The 22,425-nt window shown below is 42.8% G+C and overlaps 1 protein-coding gene across 2 annotated transcripts in view; it reads left to right on the top strand.

Moving 5' to 3' along the window:
- Positions 1–22,425, top strand: part of LOC114665083 (zinc transporter ZIP11-like) — a 1,034,136-nt gene that overhangs the window by 1,004,362 nt on the left and 7,349 nt on the right. For both annotated transcript variants that reach the window (XM_051936341.1, XM_051936342.1), the window contains one exon: positions 11,423–11,581. In XM_051936341.1, the coding sequence (XP_051792301.1) occupies positions 11,423–11,581 (159 nt within the window). The remainder of the gene's footprint in view (positions 1–11,422; positions 11,582–22,425) is intronic.

The following is a 22,425-nucleotide window of genomic DNA, read 5'->3' as shown; positions in this document are numbered from 1 at the left end:
GAAAGCAGCCTTGAGTCTTTAAAGACTGATTTAAGAAGTCTTCCCTTCCCTGGTCAGTCACGTGTGTTCCCTCTCATGCATAGATATGGCCTTCGTGCCTCCTGTTATTAATCTGCCAGCTGGCATCATGGTTGTCTATTTCATTTGGCACCATGGAGGCATGGGTCCCAAGAGGTGTGTACATTACGGTCAGCTATTCCTTCTTCATGACCTCCTCCCCTGTTTCCATGTGGATTGTATGTGATTAGAAATCTCAAAAGAAAGGACAAACTCAGTAGATTGAGCAGTTCTACTGCCAGCACTCTGTTAAAGCAATCTTTGATATTACAGTCAGGATAAGCCATGGTGATGTTTATTTGTTACAACTAAGACTATGGTAGAAGGTGTAAATCAAGCTGTTATGCAGTAAATAAATTCTTACAGCTCCATGTGTACACTTGTGGCTTGCAGTCCAAGTGACATCACCTCCCTGTAATCAATACTTAGGAGCATGGCATCTCTTATCATCCTTCTGTTAGAAATCCTAGTTGTAAGATCCATTTTCCTAGTTCTATAAGATTCATGAATATTTTACTAGATGACAATGCATAATCTATGGGAGGTTCCTATAACCCCCATAAGTAGAATTGAATTGGTATATTCTTGCCATTTCTAACAGCTTTGAGTAAACATCATTCTTCAGTTAGTGACAGCCTTGCCATGTGTAAGGTGTAGAGGCATACAGTTTTTAACCATGCTCGTGATCGTGCTGGTGCATGTGACCGTGCTTGATGGCCTACGGGCTCTTTGAATGTGTGAAGTAACACGTAAAGAAAACTTGTTTATTTAAGTATCATACTGTACGCTTAAGGCACACAGAAGAAGAAATTAAGAACCTTTAAGTATAGAAATAATTAAAGTTTTTCAAGAAAAGCTAAGTTTATAGAAGATACATTTTTCCTTTTTTTTGCCTTTTATTCTATGTGTATAACTATTTTCTTCTTTGTTCTTGTGTGCATTATTTGCCTTTAACTTTTACTAAATATTTTTAAAACAAACTTTTGGACTGTGACACTAGTCAAGTCTACTTTATTGTTATGAGTAAGTAGCACAATAATAATAATAATTCATTGTATTTATATAGCGCTTTTCTCAGTACTCAAAGCGCTATCCACACAGGGAGGAACCGGGAAGCGAACCCACAATCTTCCACAGTCTCCTTACTGCAAAGCAGCAGCACTACCACTGCGCCACCTGTGAGGACAATGAAATTCTTACTTCCATATGTCCTCAGAACAGTTTCCAAAAATACAATTTAAAAAATAAATTAATAAAAAACATATGTAGCATGCAACACAGATAGATAGGTAGATAGAACTTTAGTTGTCATATGGCTTTGTACAGAAGATCTTTAAAAAAATAAATGCATAGATAAATATATACTGTATATATATGTGGGTGTATAAATATTGTAACAGACAGCCCTCTGGGTTTGCTACGCTGCCACAGAGCAGGGACATCCAACCCTGCTGTGGCTCATGAACACTATTGGGGGCATATGGGGAACAGCTGAGCCCTCCTGTGCAGGACTGCCGTCTCACCCGGAAGTGCAGCCGGAAGCTAATCAGGAAACAGGTGGCGCACTTCCGGATCCTCTATAAAAGGAGATAGTTGCCACAACTCGGGAGCTGGAGTCGGGTGGCAGTGGACTGAGCTAAAAGTTGAAGTTATGCAGGGGTTGGATATTCCAACAAGACAATGACCCAAAACACAGTTTGAAATCTACAAAGGCATTCATGCAGAGGGAGAAGTACAATGTTCTGGAATGGCCGTCACAGACCCCTGACTTGAATATCATCGAGAATCTATGGGATGATTTGAAGCAGGCTGTCCATGCTCGGCAGCCATCAAATTTAACTGAACTGGAGAGATTTTGTATGGAAGAATGGTCAAAAATACCTCCATCCAGAATCCAGACATTCATCAAAAGCTATAGGAGGCGTTTAGAGGCTGTTATATTTGTAAAAGGAGGCTCAAGTAAGTATTTATGTAATATCTCTTTTGGGGTGCCCATATTTATGCACCTGTCTAATTTTGTTATGATGCATATTGCATATTTTCTGTTAATCCAATAAACCTAATGTCACTTTGAAAGCTCAACCAATGATAAACAAAAATCCAAAGAATTAAGAGGGGTTCCCAAACATTTTCATATGACTATATATATATATATATATATATATATATAATATATTGTGGGGCGCAGCCCAGACACAGATAAGTAGACAAGATGGTTTCACCACACACACGTTTATTATACATTATGTACAAGGTTCAAGTGCACAATAACCAGTGCCGCAGCACCAATCACCCCTTAAGTCCTTGGCCACACAACACAATGCCTTCAGTCTCTGGTCTGCCTCCACTCCTCTCCTCTGAGCTCCATCCTACTTCCACCCAACTCTTGCCATTGACTGGAGGGAGGCGGCCCCTTTTATACACCCCGGATGGACTCCAGGTGCTTCCCGACACTCTTCCGTCGACACTCCCCTGTGTGGCGGAAGTGCCGGCTGTGCAACCGGAAGGACTCCGGGGGTCCCTGATCCTCTTCCCCCCCAGCACTTCCAGGCATTGGGGCGCCCCCAAAGCAACCAGGGCGGTCGCCCCCTCGTGTTCTGCAGGAAGCACAAGCCCTCCTCTGGTCCTCCTGGGCATCCTGGCCAGGCATAAACCCCAGCCAGGTGCCACAGTGCCCCATCACCCCATCACCAGCGAAGACCCATTGGTCTGAGCGACACAATCTGTGAGGATGGTTCAACCCCGAAGTGAGTCCTACTTTTTGTCCAGGGTCCAATCTGGCACCCTGGAACTCTCTTCTTCGGCACCCTCTCTGAGGTCTTCGCGTCCCTCTGTTCTGCGCCGTTCGCGCCTTTGTAGCCTCCGCCAGTTGTGGGGTTGCCCCATCGCCAGCGAAGTGTCGTCCTGCCAGACAGTCCGTCCGATGAGGGCCAGCTTTCCACGAAGCAGGTGCTACTGCTCGTCCCGGGTCCAGTCCTGCAACACACAGAAACAAGGGGGCAGAGCCGCTGCCTGGACACCCTTCCCTGGCTGGCAGCGTTCCCCCCTCTGACTGGGACCCTGGAACTTGCCTGTTTGGCACCCCCTCCGCGGGTTCCGTGTTCCTCCAGGTGACGACACTGACGGGACTGCCTGCATTCCTTTTTTCTCCGCTGACTTTGGGGAGTGGCCCTTCTCTGGACGTGCGCACCCAGCTGCATGCCCCTTCCTGTCGGAGGAACCAGCATTCACCCATCAATTCCTCCTATCACTCTTGGATGCCACGGCAGTTTGAGTCTGCACATGACAAATGCACAGACCCGTTCCCGTCTGCGTCCACCAAGACCGACAGGAGACTGTCGCAGGCTTGGGGCTTCGGGCTCTAGGACCCAGGGCACTCGTCAGCCCCTGTCCTGTCTGCCCTCTCGCTGTTGCTCCCCTCATCTTGTGAACAGCCTGCACCGCCGCGTCCACTGTTGGAGACCCACCGACACGTTTCCGATCACAAATGTCACGGGCCCCTGTGGTGGGATCTCCCTTTTCCTTTACGGGGATGGTCTCACTTACCTTCCCCGCCGTGTTCCTCCGGCTGAAGACTCCAGCGCCACACCGATCCGCCCACTGTCGCAGTGTCATAACGAACGCGGCCACCCTCACCTCCAGCTCCTTCAGTCCTCTACAGAGGACTCGTACCACCTGGAATAGCGACTCAGTAGGCTGGAGGCACTCCTCCAACTCACGCAGAGCCGCTAGCAAGCACAGATTGTCAGTCGGCGGTTGCCTTACCTTTTCGTCAGGCATATCCGCCAGCTGCTCTCTGAGGGGCCTTCCCACAGGCCCCGTCGGGTCCTTCCTCGGCCCGGGATGGACATTCCTTGGGCCCGCCTCCATCCAATCATCGGCGGACACGCAAGACACACCGCCCAATCCCGAGCCTGTCCCGGGGAGGGACTTCCGGTCCTCGGCCATTTTGGCTCTGTTTCTTTTTCTCCTGGTGCGGCGACGTGCCTCTGAGGCGCCGAGCAGCTGCTGCGGCCCGTCGAGCTGCAGCGTCTCCTTCCTCTTAGCATCGCGTGCTGCCACCTCTGCCCCGATGACAGCCTGAGGATCGGCATGCCGTTGCCACTGACGCAGACCCGGGCAGTCCCTGCCTGCAACACAGAAGGTAAGTTTGCCCCCGCAGGGCTGATCACCGTTGGGCAGGGCACTTAACTCCTGGGTTTCGTCTCTCCGTGGCGCCGTGCTGCCGTTCCAGACGTCCTCAGCGACAGTGTGCCTGCTGAAGCCCGCTGCACTCCGGCATCGTCCTTGATTGTCTCCCCGCACCAGGGGAATATGGCCGTTTGGTGGACTGGTGGCGGTCCATGAGATGATTCGCTCTCGTGGGGTTGTGCGCACGTGTGTGGGCTAACCTGCTGCTCCGGACTGCCCACAAAATGATTTTTTTGGGGTCCCTGCCTTGTAGCAGGCAGAGAGTCCCATCTGGGATGCCATTGTCGGGCGCAGCCCGGACACAGATAGGTAGACACGATGGTTTCACCACACACACGTTTATTATACATTATGTACAAGGTTCAAGTGCACAATACCCAGTGCCGCAGCACCAATCACCCCTTAAGTCCTTGGCCACACAACACAATGCCTTTAGTCTCTGGTCCGCCTCCACTCCTCTCCTCTGACCTCCGTCCTACTTCCACCCGACTCTTGCCATTGACTGGAGAGAGATGGCTCCTTTTAGACACCCCGGATGGACTCCAGGTGCTTCCCGACACTCTTCCATCGACACTCCCCTCTGCGGCGGAAGTGCCAGCTGCGCAACCGGAAGGACTCCGGGTGTCCCTGCTCCTCTTCCCCCCTCGTGTGCTGGAGGAGGCACAAGCCCTCCTCCGGTCCTCCTGGGCATCCCGGCCAGTCATAAACCCCAGCCAGGTGCCACAGTATATATATATATATATATATATATATATATATATATATATATATATATATATATATATATATAAAATATACAGTACAGTATTGTGCAAAAGTTTTAGGCAGGTGTGAAAAAATGCTGTAAACAAAGAATGCTTTCAGAAATATAAATAATGATTGTTTATTGTTATCAATTTACAAAATGCAAAGTGAGCGAACAAAAGAAAAATCTAAATCAAATCAATATTTGGTGTTACTACCTTTTGCCTTCAAACCAGCATCAATTCTTATAGGTACACTTGCACAAAGTCAGGGATTTTGTAGGATTATAGTCAGGTGTATGATCAACCAATTATACCAAACAGGTGCTAATGATCATCAATGTCACATGTAGGTTGAAACACAGTCATTAACTGAAACAGAAACAGCTGTGTAGGAGGCTTAAAACTGGGTGAGGAACAGCCAAACTCTGCTACCAAGGTGAGGTTGTGGAAGACAGTTTCATGTCATGGCCAGATTGAGCACAGCAACAAGACACAAGGTAGTTATACTGCATCAGCAAGGTCTCTCCAAGACGACACCCCAGTCTGCTTTGAAATCTTTAAGATGTGCTGTTCAAGCTCTTTTTGAAGAAGCACAAAGAAACAGGCAACGTTGAGGATCGTAGACGCAGTGGTCGGCCAAGGAAACTTAGTGCAGCAGATGAAAGACACATCAAGCTTATTACCCTTCGAAATTGGAAGATGTCCAGCAGTGCCATCAGCTCAGAACTGGCAGAAACCAGTGGGACCCAGGTACACCCATCTACCGTCTGGAGAAGTCTGGCCAGAAGTGGTCTTCATGGAAGAATTGCAGCCAAAAAGCCATACCTCCGACGTGGAAACAAGGCCAAGCGACTCAAGTATGCACGAAACATAGGAACTGGGGTGCAGAAAAATGGCAGCAGGTACTCTGGACTGATGAGTCAAAATTTGAAATACCAGCAAGCCCGCGATTCTCGAAAGAATCGCAAATCCAAGAATGGCAATCACTTTCTGTTCCCTCCGATACTTGGAGGGATGAAATATCATGGAGGGTGAGTGCGTCCTGGGAAAGTTCATTTAATGAAATAAACATATTTGTACTAAAGCGGTTTCTTTTTGGAGCTGTGACTCAGTTGTAGGCACCTTCGTTTATTGTTTTTATCCATGCAGTTTCTTTTTTGTTTTTCTATGGCTGTGTCGTCAGTGAGAGGTCGGTTGCTGACGGCGGTGGATTCGTGTGCTGAAGTGACCATGGCGGCAGATCCGGGCATGGAGGGCTACATTACTAAACGAACGTGGTATATGTGGTGGGCGGCACGGTGGCACAGTGGGTAGCGCTGCTGCCTCGCAGTTGGGAGACCTGGGGACCTGGGTTCGCTTCCCAGGTCCTCCCTGCGTGGAGTTTGCATGTTCTCCCCGTGTCTGAGTGGGTTTCCTCCGGGCGCTCCGGTTTCCTCCCACAGTCCAAAGACATGCAGGTTAGGTGGATTGGCGATTCTAAATTGGCCCTAGTGTGTGCTTGGTGTGTGGGTGTGTTTGTGTGTGTCCTGTGGTGGGTTGGCACCCTGCCCGGGATTTGGTTCCTGCCTTGTGCCCTGTGTTGGCTGGGATTGGCTCCAGCAGACCCCCGTGACCCTGTGTTCGGATTCAGCGGGTTGGAAAATGGATGGATGGATGGTATATGTGGTGGTTTGGGCGGTCACGTTCGGGCGGGTGTACAACCTGGCATTCACGCTTTACCTCAGGTTTAGTTCACAGGTCATAGCCATGGTAAAGTTTTCATTTAATTAAATAAACATATTTGTACTAAAGCGGTTTCTTTGTGTGGGCGCCTTCGTTCATTGTTTTTATCCATACGGGCTCATTTACAGGTCGTAGCCATACAGGTTCGTGTTTGTATTACTAATCGTTGAGCTCCTTCCATTTGGAGCCGTGACTCCTTTGCCTCTGCTGTGTCAGAAGCGCGTTGTGGGTGCGTTCGTTCATTGTGTTTATCCATGCGGGCTCGTTTTGTATTTCCATTAGTTGAGCTCTTTCATTGTGGAGCCGTGATGTCTTTGCTTCTGGTGTGTCTGAAGCGCGTCATAGGAGCCTCCATGTATTGTTTTTATCCATGCGGTCTCGTCTTTGTTGTTCTGTGGCTGTGTCGTTAGGTAGAAGTCGTTTACTGTTAGGAAGCATACTCCAACTTACACACACTGACTGCTGGCACAGTGGATTAGAGCAGGTGTAGTTTACAGGTTGTGGTGTTTGGGCGCCACGCACTGACTCTGGGAACTACTGGCTTGGTTTTGTATTGCAAATCATTGAGCTCACAGGTTGTGTTGTTCGGGCGCCACCTACCGACTCTGGGAAGCCGCTGGGTTTGACTCTGGGGTGCTGCGACGCAGTGCGCATGCGCGTCGGTGCGTCCGCCGTCCATGCATATATTAAACTGTGGTTTAGTAATATAGATTTGGCTGTAGCAGAAGGCAGTTTGTTCGTCGAAGGGCTGGAGAGCGGTGCAATAATGAGTGTCTGCAGGCAACAGTGAAGCATGGTGGAGGTTCCTTGAACGTTTGGGGCAGCATTTCTGCAAATGGAGTTGGAGATTTGGTCAGGATTAATGGTGTTCTCAATGCTGAGAAATACAGGCAGATACTTATCTAGAGTGGTTGTGTAATGTTTTGTAATGAAATCAGAGCTTGCCCTTTTAATTAGCTTATTGATTTGGTGGGTCTGTCTTGAAGTGACATTACCAGCCCATCACACCATAGTGTGGAAAATTGCACTGGCCATCACAGAGTTGTAGAAGATGTGAAGGATGTCACTTCCCACATTAAAGAAACATAATCTCCTAAGCTAAAAAGCCTACACTTTCTTAAATAACCCCTCTGTGTTTTGAAACCAATCTAGCCTGTCATTAATGTGGACCCCCTCAACATCCACTTTCTGAATAGTGATTGGACATGGAGGTTCTTTGGTGTGATGAAAGTCAAACACCAGGGGCCTCATGTATAACGCTGTGCGTAGATTTCACACTATAACATGGCGTAAGCACAAAGCGGGAATGTTCATATGCACAGAAAAATCCAGATGCATAAATCTGTGCTTTCGACAACTTCCACGTTCTTCCGCTACATAAATCCCAATCAGCGTGAAAGTAATACATGTGCACGTGCCTGCTGCCCCACCCCAACTCCTCCCAGAATTATGCCTCTTTGAATATGCAAATCAATATAAATAGCCCTTAAGCTCAGCACTCTGTGAAAAGACAATGGGAAAAGCACAGGGGAAAATAGAAGAATTTCAGCGAATACCAAGTGGAGGCAAGGAAAAACTTACTATTTGTTGGTTTAAACAGTGATATAATCAACAACAGGAAGTTGATCGAGTGACATATAGTGTCGGAGAAACTCGAAAGCTCAAGTTCACAAAGTCGCACAGTGCCCGAAATAAAAAAGAAGTTGTCATATTGTTTCCTTAAGAGGCATTAGCTCTCCGGAAATGTGTTCTTTTCAATAGCGGCATATTAATTAACCTGAATTTAAATAATTATAAATTAAAAAGGTGTTATTCCCCCCACCAGCATGCAATATGGCGGTTACAAGATTACATGAGAAGTATAAGAATAACTTAGCTTTGTTTAATACCGGCTTACGCGGTATTACAGACGGGAAGCTTATGACAGACTCTATCAAGAATGTGGGAGTCTTGATCTATGCAGCCTGCCATCTTTCATCGCCATGCTGAAAGGATTTTCCAGACAGAGGACATAGTCTTCCGCCCATTAGCTTCAAAGTGTGTTGGCCATAGGTCCATCCTTATATACTGGTTGCTCCACGTGCAGGCTCTTTCTCTGGATCCAAACAAGGACAGGAAAGGACTCAAACCCCCACCTTCAAAAATACAGGAATAGCACAATGCCTACATGCAGTTCTCATTCTCCCAACAAGGAAAGAGGATTTTGTGCTGACAGAGGACAGAAATATACTAGTCTGTCTTTAGGCTGACTATTCAATTCTCCAGTTGTCTTTTTGCTATCTAATCTTGTGCTTGGCTTGGCAATTCTAAATGCTGAGCCCCTGCGTACCATACTTGGTCTGCCTGTATGAATGAATCCATAATAGTGTGTACAGAGACAGTGACATTAAACTTATTAAACTTAATATTATAACAAACATATTATAACACATATATCAAAGTCGCCGTGAAAAGGCGAGTCGTAGCCCACCATCTGAGTGTCATATGAAAGCTTATTAGGGTACAGAGAAAAAAAATAGGCACACAGTGGGGGAAAAAGCTCGAAATGTCAACTTTAATCTCATAATTTCTACTGTAATCACAAAGTTTATTTTGTCATTAAAGCAGAACATGATAAACTTCTTCTTAAAATTGTTTAATTTAGTAGTTTCTCAAATCCCATCGTAACAAAAGTAGCATGTTAAATGCTTTGTTTTGTATTTGATCTTCTATGTGCTCTGTGTGGGTGAATCACTATGTGCTTCTGGGCTTTCTCTTCCTCCGACAGGACACAGAATCCATTACATTCGTAATATTACAGCTCTCTGAATAATTAAAATACTGAGATGTATACATGATATCTTTTTCATGATGATAGGAATGAAAGCATGTTATTAAACATGGGAACACAGTGGTGCAGTGATTGTTCATGTCTCACACAAGATGCTTGCTGCGCCATGCGCGACCTTCGATGAAATAATTTATTGCAGCAGTACTGTCTCTTTCAAACATACTAACCTCCAATTCCTGTCCTTACTTTTCTTTCTCCAAATACTCAATCACCACACAATCAGCTCTGTAATAGACATTAAGCAATCTGTAAACTTAGAATGACGATTCTTCAAAACGTTTAAGGAACATTGAAATATCTTCGTAGTACGTGTTTAATTATTCTATCCATCTATCCTTCCAGTGTTGCGCCATCCCAGCAAGAATACAGCACAAGGTGGGAACAATCCATGCTGCGGCACCGTGTCCTCGCATGTTTAATTATTAACAATATAGATTATTTAAATGAAGTTAAAGTTTTATCTGTATAATATAATCAACATATTTTGCTGCATTTCATCTTAAAAATGATATCGTCATCATATGTAAATACACGCTTTATAAAGTGGCGCAGGTTGTGCAATATTATAACTGTAGTGCAAGTTTACAGTGAGGTAATTGTACTTATAAGTACAAACAGTTCTACAAGGAGCACTTGATGGACTGATTGAGTGTGTTTAAAGTTCTTGGGATGAACCGCGAGGTCCGTACAGGAAAGGCTCTGAAGCGTTTTGCTGTGGCTGAGGCAGCGTGTGCTTTGATGCTGTATACCGATAATTCTCTTTCCAATCAGCTGCTGCTGTAATTCCAAACTCAGATACAGTGATATAAATACACCGAGTGGTGCAGTGAGCGTAATATGGAAAAAGATGATCCGCTGTGGCAACCCTTAACGGGAGCAGCTGAAAGAAGAAGAAGAAGGTGCAGTGAGAGTAACAATGCTAAAGCAGTTATGGTATTTGGAATACTGTGGCTATTCCCTGGACCATTACTGTATATTGTTACAGGTTAATTACAATCAGATGCATTACACTAATAAACAATATGCAGTTAGTTTCAGTGTATTTATAAAGCTGCGTCAGGAATGTGGCTCTAAGAAAGAAAGGGTAACCACACAGGAACAGTAGCACTGCTTTGATGCTGGGTGCCACCAGTCTGCAAAACCAAGAGGAGAACTTGCGTACGCCAGGGTATGAGGTACCGTGGAAATGTGCGTGGCTTTACACCAAGTTTAGGTTTTATACATCGCGATTTGAGCGTGGAAACATTCGTACGCAATATTTCTGTGTGTATGCACCGTTTATACATGAGCCCCCAGTTCGTTAGATTTACTGATGTTAAGATGCAGACAATTCTCTTCATACCCAGAAACAAACTTCTCCTCCTGACTCCTCTTCTGTGTCTCATCCCCTTTATCAGTATACACCATACGTACAGAATCATCTGAGAATTTCTACAAGTGACATGACGTAGTGTTATAGTTATAGTTGGAGGTGTGAAGAGAAAAAGACACAGGACTATTCCTTGTGGTGCTCCATTGTTGCTCACTTCCATATCAGAGATGCAGTATTTGAGTCTCACAAACTCTGGTCTGCCAGACAGATAGTCCATTATCCAGGACACAGTTGAAATCTTTTGACTGACTGTTCAGAAACCTTATGGCATGTGGACTGACACTGTCCCTAAATGAACAGACGTGAGTGCCGTGCTCCACTGCCATTTGCAAGATGGTAGGAGTATGAAAGGAATCTGTGAAGCTCTCTGTAGCATGGCCGAGGTCTTCAATGATCCTGTTTGCCTTTTTAAGGCAGCAAATGTTGTGTTTGTGCTGAACAGAAGGCAGCTGATAGCTCTGACTCTAACCAGACTTTTCTCTTTCTCTGCCTCTCTTTCTTCAGGTATGGGCAGCTGAGTGGGATGGTAGAACCTGTGGCTGGGATAGTAGGTGCCATTGCAGTGGTTTTGGCTGAGCCACTTTTACCCTACGCACTGGCCTTTGCTGCAGGAGCCATGGTCTATGTGGTAATGGATGACATCATTCCTGAAGCACAAACTAGGTGAGTCATGGGGTCAGGAATTTCATGTACATCTGCAGGAAGTGATTTGCCTTCAGAACTGAAAAGAAAGAACAAAAAAACACAATAGTTAACATGAAGCCTCTTCATATGTTAATGTAGATAGACAGGAGCAATCATGGGACGTTAAGCCTTGTTATGGCAAAGAATTTCCTGGAAGTAGTTACCCAAGGACACTAGAATTAGACAGCTGACTGGAAAAAGACTCCTTTCTATTTTTAGGGCAAGCAGCCATGAATTGCCATGGTAGTCTGGTTCTTCACTGGACACAGAAGAGCAGTAGCACTTACTGCCACTCACCCCGTCAGACCTGCAACATAATGTCTCCTCTTCACAGCAGAAACTGAGACTTGCTTTTTTTGGCCACTGTTAAGCTGTGTTTGAAACTGTTGTGTTGTGAGGCACCTGTCACACAGGCTGCTTACCCTCAGAAATTTGCTTTGTGACTTTGGGTGTGCCAGATCTCTTCCTATCAGAGTTTCTTCCAGTTTCCAGGACACTATATGCACTGACACTTTGATTTTTTTGCAGTTTATTTAAATGAAAGACCTACACTTCTAAGGGTAATAATATTCTGTCTCATTTCATTTGTTAATTGCTGTTTTCTTTGCATTATAACTGGAGTATTGTCCAAGTAGTACTTCCGAAGGTGTACTGACACAGTCTGTTCCAACTCTGCTTTAAGACAGGCAGTGTTTTTAAATAATCACCAAAATTTGGGACAACTGTGCAAATTGTTTGCTTCATCTTACAAGGCCTAATTTACTTTAATTGCTGCAGAACATCTGTAGGCTATAGACCCATTTCTAATATTCTGAAATTTCCTTTTTTTTAGTTTTTGCTACCCTAAACTTTAAATTTAAACCTCTGGCAGTTTAATGCTTATCTTTTCACAATTTTAGGTCATTCATTGCATTTAGGCCAATTAAATTAGAAGAAAAACTGGGATGTTCTAAAACTTTTGACCAGTAGTGTGTATGTGTGAGTATATTTATAATTTTAGCACCATATGACCAAAATGATTGCTCGCAGTCAGCATTCTAATTCATCCTAAAGGTATTCAGTAGGGTTGAGGTCAAGCCTCTGTGTAGGCCACTTGAGTTCCTCCACATTTTTATGGACCTGGCTTTGTGAAAAGGGGCATAGTTATGGAGGAACAGAAAAGGACCTTCCCCTAACTGTTGCCACAAAGTTGGAAGCACATAATTGTCTAAAATGTCTTTTGTGATATTTGCCCGGACACCACCAGTCGGAGACCACATCTTTATCCAAATTACACTCTTTATTGTCTTCCACACAACACAACTCACAGTCCCGCACAACTCACAATGTGCTTCTAGCCCCAGTCTCCCTTCTCCTGGGCCTTCTCTCTCCTTGTCCCTGGGTCACCTGCACTCTCTCCAGGAGCTTCGTCCTGCTCCTGCTCCCAACTCCAGCTCGTTGATTGGAGGGAGGCGGCCCCCTTTATCCTCACCCGGATGAGCTCCAGGTGCTTTACCTGACGTCACGTCCTGGTGTGGCAGAAGCATCAGGAGAGCACCCGAAAGCACTCCGGGTGACCCTGGAAGGATCGTCCTCAATGGTTGTGGCGGAAGTAAATAAGTCCCAGGCTCCATGAGGCTCGGGGCGCCCCCTGGCGGTGACCAGAGACCCCAACGGTCTTGAGCCTCCCTGCTCCCCTTCCGTGGGCCTCTTCTACTCCAGGGCGGTTGCCCCCTCGTGGCCCAGAGGACAAATACGCCACGACCCAGTCCTTTCAGGCGTCCCGGCCGGGTCTGACCCCCAGCCATGTATGACACTTTGTACACTGAGACATTAACAGTACCCCCTCATTGGAACCAAGGTTCCAACCCCTGAAAACACCCCAGACCATTATCCCTCCTGCACCAAACTTTACAGTAGGCACAATGCAGTCCAGAAGATAGTGTTCTTTATTAAAACCAGATTTATCCATCAGACCGTCACATAGTGAAGCATGATTCATCGCTCCAGAGGTCATGTTTCCATTGCGCCAGAGTCCAATGGCGGCATACCTTACACAAGTGCAGCCAAGGCTTTTAGTGTTGTGTGCACCTGCTCGGCCTTGGAAATTTCATGAAGCTCTGAAGGAACATTTTTTTTTTTTTTTTTCACATTTCATTTCTATATTTTATTAATTTTTATTGTAAGCATTCCATACAAACAGATCAATTTATAACCAAACAAATTAAAAACAAATCAAACCCCACCCCTGAGAAGGAGAGCTTAGCTAAAGGAGAATTGCTTAGGGCTTTTTAATAAGACAACATTAAGCAAACGAAAGGGAGAAATAAATATATATGTAAATAAGAGATAGAGAAGGGAGTTAAATGCGGTAATGGTTGTTTCTCTTATTCTAAAATAATATTGATCAGATCCTGCCAGGTTTTGAAAAAATTTTGTACAGATCCTCTAACTGAGAATTAGATTTTTTTCCAATTTCAAATAATATAAAACATCGGTTTCCCACTGACTTATCAGAGGAGAGTTAGGATTCTTCCAATTTAACAGAATGAGTCTGTGTGCCAAAAGTGTAGTGAATGCAATTACCGTTTGCTTGTCCTTTTCTACTTCAAGTCCGTCTGGAAGAACACCAAACACAGCTGTTAATGGGTTAGGAGGGATTGTGACCCCAAGGCTGTCTGAAAGGCACTTAAAAATTTTTGTCCAAAATGATGTTAATTTGGTGCAGACCCAGAACATGTGACCCAGTGAGGCAGGAGCTTGGTTGCAGCGTTCGCAGGTTGGATCTTGCCCTGGAAACATTTTGGACAGTTTTAAGCGAGAGAGATGAGCTCGATACATAACTTTTAGTTGAATAATTCTGTGCTTTGCGCATATGGAGCTCGAGTGAATTCTCTGCTTTGCTACCTTCCACTCCTTTTCTGATATATTGATTAAGAGTTCTTCTTCCCAATGTCCTCTTGGATCTTTGAAAGGTAGGGACTCTAATAGGATTTTATATAATGCGGAAATGGTGTTTAATTCCTCGGCATTGAGCAGTATTTTTTCCAGCATTGTGGAGGGTGCAAGGTGGGGAAAATCGGGCAATTTCTGTTTAACAAAATTTCTAATTTGAAGATAGTGAAAGAAATGTGTAGCTGGGAGGTTGAATTTTGAACGTAATTGTTCAAAAGATGCAAATACTGTATGTTGTCTATATAAAGATCTCTGAGCATTTTAATCCCAAAACTTTTCCAAGTATTAAAAACTGGATATGTTTACGAGGGTTGAAAGAGGTGGTTTTCTTGCAGAGGTGCCACCGATAAAAGATATTCCATCTTAAAATGCTTTCTGATTTGGTTCCATATTCTAAGTGAGTAAAGCACAATTGGGTTATTAGTATATTTGCGATAACTTGTATTTATTGGAGAGCAGAGCAGAGAGTATAAAGAAGTACTACAGGAATTTATTTCTATTGCCGACCAAGCCTGTGTATGTTCATTTATTTGTGTCCAGGTTTTTATGGCTTGTATGTTTGCTGCCCAGTAATAAAACTGAAAATTAGGTAAAGCCATGCCACCTTCTGCCTGAGGTCTTTGTAGGGTCGCTCTTCGGATACGTGGGTGTTTTGAGTTCCAAATGAATGAGGTTATTGTTGAATCTAACTGTTTAAAAAATGATTTTTTGATATATATTGGAATGTTTTGAAATAAAAAAAGAAGTTTAGGAAGGATATTCATCTTAACAGTGTTAATTCTTCCGGCTAGAGTGAGATGAAGGGTTGACCATCTATCCAGGTCTTGCTTAATTTTTTCCATACAGACGGCAAAATTTTGTTGATAAAGAGCTTTATGTTTACTTGTGATAATTACCCCTAGGTATTTAAACTGATCTGCTATGGTAAAAGGTAGGGTGTCCAATCTGATATTATATGCTTGTGAATTCACTGGAAATAGTATACTTTTATTCAGATTAATTTTAAGACCAGAAATCTTTTGAAATTCTGTTAGTGCTGTTAGAACTGCAGGGACAGTGTTTTCTGGGTCTGATATATATAAAACCATATCATCTGCATATAGAGAAATTTTCTGTTCCAGTCCTTCTCTGACAATCCCCTTTATCTGATAAGAATTTCGGCAGTGAACCGCCAGTGGTTCAATGGCGATTGCAAACAGCAATGGTGACAAGGGACATCCTTGTCTGGTGCCACGTTCTAGCTTAAAGTAGTCTGAGCAAATGTTATTAATACAAACTGAAGCTTCTGGATTGGTATACAGTAGTTTGATCCATGCAGAAATATTCGGGCCAAACCCAAATTTCTCCAATGCAGTGAAAAGGTAGTTCCATTCAATCATATCAAATGCTTTTTCTGCGTCTAATAATAGTAATATCTCTGGGGTGTTTGATTTTGCTGGTGAATATATAACATTAAACAAGCGTCGGAGATTGGAGATAGACGTCGGCCTTTAATAAATCCAGTTTGATCCTGTGATATTACCGAGGGCAGCACTTTCTCCATCCTTCTAGCTAGAATTTTTGAAAGTATCTTAACATCATTATTCAGGAGTGAAATTGGTCTGTATGATGCACATTGTAACAAGTCCTTATTTTGTTTAGGAAAGATGGTGATTAATGCTTGTCGAAATGTTTGAGGTAGTATTTGGTTGTCTCTAGCTTCTGTAAATGTTGCCAATAAGAGGGGAGCTAGCTGAGTTGAGAATTTCTTATAAAATTCTACGGGGTAACCATCAGGGCCTGCTGATTTCCCGCTTTGTAATGACTTTATAGCATCTAGTAATTCTGTTAGCGTTAGAGGTTTATCCAGTTCCTCAGCACTTACAGCATCTATTTGCAGTGTCTGTAATGTATCCAGAAATGCATTAGATTGTGTGTTGTCTTCTTTGAGCTCAGTAGAATATAAGGATTTATAATAATCTCTAAATGTGTGCATTATATTTTTATGGTCTATAATTTCTTCTCCATTCGTGTTGGTAATTACTGGTATTGCATTGCGAACTTCTTGTTTGTGAATTTGTTGAGCTAAAAGCTTATTAGCTTTTTCTCCGTGTTCATAGTAATGATGTCTAGACTTATAAATAAGTTGTTCAGTTTCTTTAGTTGTTAAGATGTTAAGTTCTGTGTGCAGGGCCTGCCTTTTCTTGTGGAGAGCTTCGCTTGGACACCTGGCTTGTTCTTCATCTATTCTAGTAATTTTGCTTCTTAGCTCTGATATTTTCTTGGTTTCTAATTTATTTCTGTGGGAAACAAATGAAATAATCTGTCCTCTTAAGAAGGCCTTTAGAGTTTCCCAGAGTGTTCCTGCAGAAACCTCTGTGGGCGTGTTTGTCTCTAGGAAGAAGCTGATTTGTTTGGATATAAATTCTGTGCAGTTCTCGTGTGCTAATAGAAGAGGGTTAAGGCGCCATCTGCGAGGTGAGTGTGAGGGGCTTATTGATTTTAGCTCCAAGACTAGAGGTGCATGGTCGGAGATAACAATTGTGTCATATTTGCATGATTTAATTGTAGACAAGAAATTATTATCAATAAAAAAATAATCAATTCTTGAGTAGCCATAATGCACTGGTGAGTAGAACGAATATGTTCTTGAGTTTGGGTTAAGAAACCTCCAGGGGTCTGATAAGTTGTGATCATTTAAAAACTGTGTAATTGTCTTCGCAGTATTAGATATCGTCCCCCCTGACACAGGAGTCCTATCTAAGAGTGGATTTAAAACACAATTAAAGTCCCCAGCCATTATAATTTTATGAGTGTTCACATTGGGAATGGATGCAAATAGATTTTGCATGAATTCCTTATTATCAGCATTGGGTGCATAAACATTTATCAAAATCATTTTACTGTTATATAAGTTGCCCGTGACCATCACATATCTCCCTTCAGGGTCCGATACTACATCTGATGCTACAAATGGAATTATTCTGTGTATGAGAATTCCCACCCCTCTAGTTTTCTTTATAAAGCTAGAATGGAACATTTGGCCAGTCCAGTCTTTTTGTAGTCTGAACTGATCTTTGCTTAGTAAGTGGGTCTCCTGTAAAAATACTATTTTAGCGTTTAAGCCTGTTAGGTGAGAGCATACTTTCTTTCTCTTTAATTCATGATTCAGGCCTTTAACATTCCAGCTCACAAAGTTAACTGTCCCATCATGGAGACATTGAATCTGAGTTTTTAATGTCATTTTATAGTCTTAGCTGGTAATGAGGCAGTTTCAATCTTAGTTTAAAATTTCCCCATGAGTTACTGCATTTTAGTCTATTGTTGCATTGATATTTATAGTTATAGGGATTAGAAGAATAGATTAGATATAGCCTGCTCTCCTTCTCTCCCCCCTTTATCCCCCCACCCCCCCATTTTGCCTCCCCACATGAGGCTAGATCCTACTTCACGATGTCCCGGTCCTCTGACATACGAAGAGACAGAGCACGTCCAAAACAAAACAAACACCACCCTGTAGCGGCCTTAGAGAATTAAAACAAAGAGATATCTATTGCAGCTGAATTCTTAATACTATCTGCCGAAAATATAATCATTAACAATCTAAACTTAAAATAATCTTCAGCAATTTTAAAAATTAAAATATTAAAATCAAAAAAATAATGAACCCTGGGAATGATTTTAAAAAGTAGTCTAAGATAAACATGGTAATTCCTACTATAATAATATAATGTAATAGTATGAATAGTATAAATAGCAATAAACCAAGTGTATGATGTTAAACAGTCTACTTTAAGGTAAAAAAAAAAAAAAATCCTACTTTAATTACTTCCACACTCACGTCTATAACTCTGATTAAGACATAAACATATAATGTCCAGATAAAGAAAAGGATGTATAATTATAATACCAGTCTCTTTAAACGTGGATCCAGAGAGCATATGACAGGTCCTTCCCATGCCTTGATAGAATACGGCTCCTTATTAACTTTCAAAAGAGTGTCGGAAACAGCTTCTTAATTCCTTTTTGGCTGCTTCTTTGCTTGAAAACATATAATATTGATCTTGAACTTCCACTTTCAGTTTGGCGGGATACAAGAGGCTGTATTTGATATCGGCTTCCCGTAGCAGCTTTTTAATGTCAGAGTAGGCTGCACGTTTTGCAGCTGTTGATGGTGAGAAGTCGGGGAAAATACGAATAAGATTATTTTCAAAGATAATTTCTTGCTTGTGTCTGAGAAGTGCCATCACATCAAGCTTACATCGTAGTCGCTCGAAGCGGACAATAAAAGACCTAGGTTTAAAGGTGCTAGGCCTGTTTGTGCGATAAGCCGCTGCTATTTCAATGTCGAGTTTAAAATCATCTCCAATTATTTTAGACAGTAATTCTACAGCAAATTTCATTGGGCTTGAGCTTTCTCGTTTCTCAGGTATACCCTCAATTCTTATATTATTTCTTCTATGCCCATCTTCCAGGGCCGCAATTCTGTCTCCGAGTTTTTTGCATTCAGAATTCGCAGCTGTGGCTTTTTCATCGGCGTTAGACGCCAATTGTTCCGCTGTTTCAACTCGAGCCATGAATGCCTGCTTAACGTCATCCAGCTGATCTGTAGCGTCTTTAATCTGGTCAGTAAGCGTTTTCAGTTTGAATCTATTTTCTTCGATATGTTCTTCTAATTTCTCAAACATGCCTTTAAAGTTCACGTCAAAACGTTTAAATAGACGCGTTTCCCGGTCTTTGTTATCCTTCTTAAGCTCAATGTTAGACTTCATAAGATCATTCTTGTTTTCCTTCTTAAGCTCATTTATGGCCGTAGCCAGTGTAGCAATCATCTCTTTCAGTTCGGACAGTTCGCTTCGGATTTCATGCTCTGCGAGTGGAAGTGCAGCTCCTGTTACAGCAGGTGCTGCAGGCTCGCAATGAGTAGATGAAAGCACATCCCGCAGGACCTTTTCTAGTCTCGAATGAACCTCAGAAATCGGCGATCCAGCGCGACATGTATCACCTGTATCACTTGCACCTTCGCTCCCGTTTTCACTCTCGACTGGAGACGAAACAATGGAGCGGGGTCCCAGGAGATCTGCACCTTCGTTTGCCTGTTCCAAGTCAGTTTCCGAGAGGCCATACCTTATACTCGGGCCGGATGTCTGTCCAGACTTTGAAGCAGCTTTAAGTTTCTTTTCCGGTTCTTTCTGACTTTTCTTCTTGTTACTCATGCTTGTATATTGTAGTGGAAGTTCCTTGGTCGGGTTAAATACAGGATACCTCTAAACAATATGAAATACGTGGGAAATTAAAGCCGCTGCAAGCGGAGCTCTGCTTCAGACGTCCATCTCCTATAACGGCACATTTTTTATGCTTGGAGAGACAGTTTAGAACTCCGTGTGATGCAACATAGACTAGGTGATTTTAAGTGCTTCACCACTCAGCGACTCCACTTTGTGGGTTTGTGTGGCCTACCACTTCATGACTGAGCTGTTGTTGCTTCTTGATGCTTCCACTTCACAATAATAGCACCTAAAGTTGACCAGGGCAGACCCAGCAGAGCAGAAATTTCATGCATTTGGTTTGTGACAAAGGTGGCATTTTATGACAGTGCCACTTTCAAAGTCACTGCACTCCTTAGTGTTACCCATTGTACTACTAATGCTGGTCAATGGGGATTACATGGCTGTGTGCTGATTTTATGTGTCTGGGGGTGCAGCTTGAACTTCTGAACTCAATAATTTGGAGGGGTGTTCACATACTTTTGGTCATATAGTGTACATTATTTGTTTACACACACACATTGTGGAAAAATATACATTTTAAGGTATTAGAAAGAGCGTTTTATTTAGACATATATGTCTTACATCTAGTCCTTTCTAAGACTTCCTTTGTTCTGAGTATAATGTGTTATTATAAGCCAAAGAGCCTAAAACCAAGCCTATAAAATTTCTTGTTTTTTTTTTTTTTTTACATTAAATCACTTTCTGATGTTTGTCTATTGACTTTTTGTTCAGTGCAAAAGTAATTATCTGTCCGATTAGGCCCTACTAGGGGGCTCCGCCCCCTGCTCGCTTCGCTCGCCAACCCCTGGTGTTGGGAATGACAAAGAGCGTGATGTATGAATGAGATATAGAATAGTGTGACGGTGTAGATGATGCAAATAGAAAGCAAACAATAAAGTGTGTGGCACAGTGTAAAGGTTTATTTGAAAATTTCTTTGTACACGCCGTTTAAGTGTAAAAGGTAATTCCAGCTCAGAACTTGTAAGGTCATTTAAGATGGTTATTGTTGTGATCAGAGTCAAGTTTGTCAGAGCTTAGAAAGAGTTGTGTCTCTCCAGGAAGTAATGGAATGACTTGGGTATTAATGTTTTCCATATTAATATTTTTTGGACATAATATAGTGCGTTGTGTTAAAAGGGGCATTTGGTCTAATGAGATTGCTGTTCCAAATGTCTCTGTAACTAAGTTGTCGCAGATAAAGGCTTGAGGAATTGTAATAATATGTGCCTGAAGTCCAGCTGTATTGGTGAGTGTACCATCTCTCAGTTGTAATAAGCAATTGTTATGATCTGGTTCTGGACATCGTATCTTTTTTACTAACTGTATCTTTTGAAAGCAATGCCAATTGTCTGCGTATTTTAAGGTGCACTGAACAATAGCTGAGTGCATGGCATCTGGAAGAATAGCTAATCACTGTCTAAAATCTCCTCCTCATAAAAGTACCTTTCCTCCAAATCGAATATTATTATTCATAAACGTTTGTAGAAGTTTATGAATGGTGTTGAGTAAGTGACTTCATGCCATTGAACATTCATCAATAAACAACATTTTTTCAAGACGGATGTCACGTGCAGTGCCACCGTTAATGTTCATAGTGGATACCGATTTGTAGGATCTAATGTAGTTGATAAAGATTTCACTTTCAGGTACATCGTCAGTTATAAGCCTCTGTAGATATTCAGTATATGAATGTAAAGAAGGCAGTCTAATTTGACCCTTTTGACAACAACGTGTAAATGTATTACTTGTATTGCCAGTTGTTTCTTCAGGGAAGTGAACTGAATGACAATGATTGCAAATGACATTCATTAATCCGAATGAATTTTCCTGGTGTATGTTTTCCTTGTGCCGTTTGAGAGGCGCGTTGTTGCATGTGTAGTATTTGGGACGTGTTGTTTTGGAGCTGTAATCGATTTGCCTGTGCTGTGTGAGAAGCCCGTTGTAGCCTTCGCTGCCATTAACGTATGTCTGAGACGGGAGGTGTTTTGTTTTGAATCCGTGCCTGTTGCGATGCAGTACTTTGATTGATAGTTTGCGTAATGTGGATCTAGGATGTAGATTTGTGCATATTTGCGTTGTTGATTTGTTTCAGGGTGCACTGTTCCAATGCGATGCAGTATTTGTGCACATATGCGAAAGCAGTATGGGCCATTGCCTTTTGGTGGCCTGATATTTACTCCGGTATATGCAAAAGCAAATGAACCATTGTAGGATCTAATGCAGTTCATAAAGTTTTTACTTTTAGGTACATCGTTAGTTAGAAGCTTTAGTTGAGCTTTGCGTTTTTGGAGTCGAGACATTTTTTCTTTTAGAAATATGGATAAGTAATAAGGAGTATTGCACTCACTGTTAATATGGAGCCTTTTCTGCGGTTGAACGGTTAATAGTGCCTTATTGTAATGAGATCCACCTATGCTGCATAGCCGTCTATTTTGTTGTTTCTTTCGTGTTCGTGTGTTTGTTCCTGTTATCATTTCCTTTTCGTTTTGTACCCGTGACCGTGTATTCATGACTTGTTTCTTTCTCAGCATGCGAAATATGGATAAGTAATAAGGAGGATCGCAGTCACTGTTAATATGTTTCCTTTTCTGCAGTTGAACGGTTAATAGTGCTTTATTGTAAGGAGATCCACCAATGCTG

The sequence above is a fragment of the Erpetoichthys calabaricus genome, chromosome 14 (genome assembly GCF_900747795.2).
Source record: "Erpetoichthys calabaricus chromosome 14, fErpCal1.3, whole genome shotgun sequence".
Classification (NCBI taxonomy): domain Eukaryota; kingdom Metazoa; phylum Chordata; class Cladistia; order Polypteriformes; family Polypteridae; genus Erpetoichthys; species Erpetoichthys calabaricus.
The sequence above is the reverse complement of the archived record's forward strand: the minus strand, read 5'-3'. Positions and strand labels throughout refer to the sequence as shown.